The sequence below is a fragment of the Limulus polyphemus genome, unplaced genomic scaffold, assembly GCF_000517525.1.
Source record: "Limulus polyphemus unplaced genomic scaffold, Limulus_polyphemus-2.1.2 Scaffold646, whole genome shotgun sequence".
Taxonomy (NCBI): domain Eukaryota; kingdom Metazoa; phylum Arthropoda; class Merostomata; order Xiphosura; family Limulidae; genus Limulus; species Limulus polyphemus.
Genome location: NW_013666256.1, coordinates 196,372 through 200,866, shown reverse-complemented (window position 1 = coordinate 200,866; position 4,495 = coordinate 196,372). Strand labels below are relative to the sequence as shown.

The window sequence follows — 4,495 nt, the reverse complement described above, 5'->3', positions numbered from 1 at the left end:
TCAGCATCACGTAGAATACGTGATGCTGGTGCGACTCAATCAGCATCACGTAGAATACGTATGGATATGGGATTAGCAGTGTCATTTGCCAAAGACACAGAACCAACAAACACTAAAGGTCTAAATTCCTCCCTGATTACATCAGCCTTTATATCAAAGGCCCGGCATGGCCAGGTGGTTAAGGCACTCGACTAGCAATCTGAGGGTCGCGGGTTCGAATCCCTGTCACACCAAACATGCTCGCCCTTTCAGCCGTGGGGGCTTTCTAATGTGACGCTCAATCCCACTATTCGTGGGTAAAAGAGTAGCCCAAGAGTTGGCGGTGGGTGGTGATGACTAGCTGCCTTCCCTCTAGTCTTACACTGCTAGATTAGGAACGGCTAGCGCAGATAGCCCTCGTGTAGCTTTGCGCGAAATTCGAAAACAAACAAACAAACTTTATATCAATGGCCAAATCAACAACACCAAGTGATCTGGTGAAACTACGTCCCTATGTGGACACAAACGCACTGGGTGTTGCCTCCTGTTCTTTTTTGTTTTTCAAACACCAACAATTGGACGTACCATGACCAGGTTCTTTACAAAAATGGCAGACAGGCCTTGATGGTTTTGATGAAGTTTTATACTGACTGTCAGAAGATTTCGAACTAGAGGAGCTGGATTTTTTAAAAGTATCCTCAACTTTAGTGGATTAAACAGATACAGGTTTTTTATTGAGATGGTAGGAATTTCTTTTTATGAAAAATGGTTTTATGTGTTAAAGTGTAGTCATCAGAAAAAGCGGCTGTTTCCTGTAGCGTTTCAACTTTCTTTTCATCTACGTAAGTTTTGAGGTCGCCACATGCATAACGTTTAAATTCCCCAATTAAACATAATTGTCTTAGTTTGTCGAAACTGTTGCAGATATGCATATAATTACAGCATTGATCAAAATAAACTTCCTTTTTCGTGGGCAAATTCCATATAAGTTTGATTATCTTGTTTGCGATAATCTTGAAACTTTTGGCGAAAAGCCTCCAGTACCAACTCGTATTGTTTGAGAATAGCTGCTTTAACCTTATCACAATTCGTGCAATCTTCTAGAGAGAGCGGCATAAGCTTCTTGTGCTTTACCAGTTAAGACACTTTGTGATAATAACGACCATTTTTTCAGTGGGCCATTCCATGGTTTGGGCAATCTTATCAAAATGTTAGAAATATTTATCAACTTCATTTTCATTAAATGGTGGAACTTTAACATATCAATTAACTTCAAAGTTGTCATTTTACCTTGGTCGATCGGAGTTGAGTCTAATTTCAATTTATTTTAGCTTAATTTCTTTTTCGGCTTCAATGCGTGCTTTTTTCGGCGTCGAGAAGTTTATTTTCTCTTTCATCTTCGATTCGAGCTTGTTATTTCTCTGCTTTGATACGAGCTTGTTCTTTCTCGGCTTCGATACGAGCTTGTTCAAGCTCGAGTTGTTTTAGTTTTAGCTGGATATCTAACTTATCTTTATCAGTCAACCCCAAGTTCTAAAACTTTAGCAATTTCGAGCAATTAATTTTTGTTATATCTTTCTAGTTGTTCGAGGGAGGGTGATTCAAGAAAATCTTGATAATCAGACATAATCAAATGTCCAATGTGAATTCACTGAAGTTGAATGGTTTGTAATGTTCGAAATTTATAAATGTTCCTGGTCAAATATTTAAAGTGTCCCGATTAATAAGCATTATAATAATCACAGTTATCGCTTCCGAAGTTTATAGCACACCAACTATAGAAAACCAATAATCTATATACTACTCTGAGATTGTTTGTTTGCTTGTCTGTAATCAATTACAGCAAAAACGGTGCACAATAGAGTCATATTTGTAAAAAAAAAAATACGGTACCCCTGAAATGAGAATAGAAAGAGAATAAAACAAGTTTCGTTAAATTCGGGCCACGGTTTACCGAGTTAGCGCCGTTTTTCGGGTCACTTTTATGAAAATTTCTAGCATGAGTAATTTTACATCACATTACCATTCGCGCTCTTTACGAAACTTCTTGCTTCACTTTTTTGAAAAATGAAATGGTCTTTCTTTTACCCCCGATCAACAATCAAATATCTTTTTTTTTAATTATGAATAACACGGATGGATTGAAATATTTAATTAAATTATCTCAAATAAACCTTCATTTCATGGCAATATTGAAATTAGCTTGAATTCTTCATAACCTCCGAATAGTGGGCGACCCAACGAGTCACGGTGGTCTAGTAGATACTGTTTCTCGAAACTTCAGCTTACGCAACAATACTGACACACAACACTAGCGTTTACTATACACATATATTGTTGATTCTCACACTCGAGAATCTTCTACAACTTTAGAGAATAGGCGGGAGTTTTGCAATTGTTAAATAACAATATAAGTTATGTACATTTCTAAATATAAATTGAATTTAAATCATTATACAAAACGTGTAAATCTTTAGCTGTCTGTTAAGTGATGTCTGCTGTGCCAGTGGAAAACCAGACTTGGGTAGATGATACAAACAAAAATGGAACAGAAAATGGAGAAGTGAGTATACAACTAAACATCCATCCATGATATAGTATTTGACAACCAATTAACCCCTTCTCAATTAGTAGCTGATAGAGTGCGATTATATAAACTAAATAAATTATATGGCATAGATATCATGAAAATAACGGCACACTAAATGTTTTGTATAAAAAGCCAAGCACAGTCAAGAGCTTGGGAAATTTATATACATATTTGTTTTTATTACTAAGTTATATAATATCTACTGCTCGGAGCAATTCAAAAATTATATCTCAAGGTTTTCTTACTTACAACAGTTTCGACTTTCATACTTACAAGTTCTTAGAGTTCTACAATTATAAAATTCAGTTTTATACTTTAAAAAAAAATTAGAACTTTATTTTTACAAAAATTCATATTTTTTCCTTGTAAGACCTTAGATTTCTCTATTTAAAACAATTCAGTTTTATACTTACAAAATCTCAGAGTTTACAGCTACAACACCTCAGACTTTCATACTTACAACTCCCTAAAGTTTTATACTTACAACATTTCATAGTTTTAAATTTACCACATCTTAATATTTTAAACACCTCAAAGTTTTATACTTACAACACCTCAGTTTTATACTTATAACTCTTCAGAGTTTTATACTTACACCTCAGAGTTTTATAATTACAACACCTCAATTTTATACTTCAACACCTCAGAGTTTTATACTTACAATAACTCATAGTTTTATACTTACATCACCTCAGAGTTTTGTACTTACAGCACCTCAGAGTTTTGCACTTACAGCACCTCAGTTTTATACTTATAACACCTCAGAGTTTTATACTTACAACAACTTAGAATTCTGCACTTACACCACCTCAGTTTTATACTTGCAATACCCCAGTTTTATGCTTACAAGTCTTCAGAATTTTATACTTGCACTGCAGAGTTTTTAAATTAAAACAAGTCAGAGTATTATTGTTTCACACTAACTGTATATTTTCTTTTTTATATATAAAAGTTAATAAGGTCTCACTCATATTTTTTTTTTCTGCAGCAAACAACAGGAAAAAGAGTAAGCATCGCAGCTGAATGGTTACTGGCCTTCTTCTTCATCTCCTATTTCTTTACATTTTATAGAGAGTTCCAAAAGATTTCCTTATCACTGGAAGTCGAAATACATCACTTTGACCAACCATCGTCTCTTCAAAATCTGTCTACATGAAATAATATTTAATGTGTTACAACACTTAATTAGAACGTTATTGATGTGTATAGTGAAAGTTTCAGAGAAAATTAAATTAAAGAGAGAGTCAACAATCAAATCACACTTTCCTCTTATATTCAAGTGATTTGCTTTCTTAGATTACGATCCAGTGATCTGTTCATAACGGTGTTGTTCTTATTATACATTTCCTTGTATAGGTAAATTATGTTCGTTTCTAGACTATCATTCAATGATCTATTCAGAACAACGTGTTTATTAATGAAGATTCCATATCATAGTTATTAAACTATTTATGTTTTTAGACTATAATCTATTTCATAACAACGTATTTATTAATAACAATTCCGTATGATAGTTAAACTTTTTTACAGACTAGAACCCACTTGTCTGTTTCATAACAACGTGTATATTAGTAACGATTCTTATGATAGTTAACCTTTTTCGATGACGAGGTACCCACTTTGAGACTAATAATGATTGGAGACGGCTTGAATGGGTAATGAAGAAAACTTTAATATAAGTTTAACATAACAGCAAGTGTACAACGTTTCGACAAGGTTTTGTCATCATCACTTATATTAAAGTTTTTCTTCATTACCCATTCAAGCCGTCTCCAACCATTAATAGTTAACCTTTGTTTCGACAAGGTTTTGTCATCATCACTTATATTAAAGTTTTTCTTCATTACCCATTCAAGCCGTCTCCAACCATTAATAGTTAACCTTTGTTTCGACAAGGTTTGTCATCATCACTTATATTAAAGTTTT

At 33.7% G+C, this 4,495-nt stretch overlaps 1 protein-coding gene across 1 annotated transcript in view; it reads left to right on the top strand.

The window, feature by feature from the left end:
- Positions 1–4,214, top strand: part of LOC111085832 (DNA damage-regulated autophagy modulator protein 1-like) — a 19,684-nt gene extending 15,470 nt beyond the window's left edge. Inside the window, exons 5-6 of the mRNA XM_022386203.1 lie at positions 2,469–2,542; positions 3,558–4,214. Of these exons, the coding sequence (XP_022241911.1) occupies positions 2,469–2,542; positions 3,558–3,725 (242 nt within the window). The 3' untranslated portion in view covers positions 3,726–4,214. The remainder of the gene's footprint in view (positions 1–2,468; positions 2,543–3,557) is intronic.
- Positions 4,215–4,495: the final 281 nt, after the last annotated feature.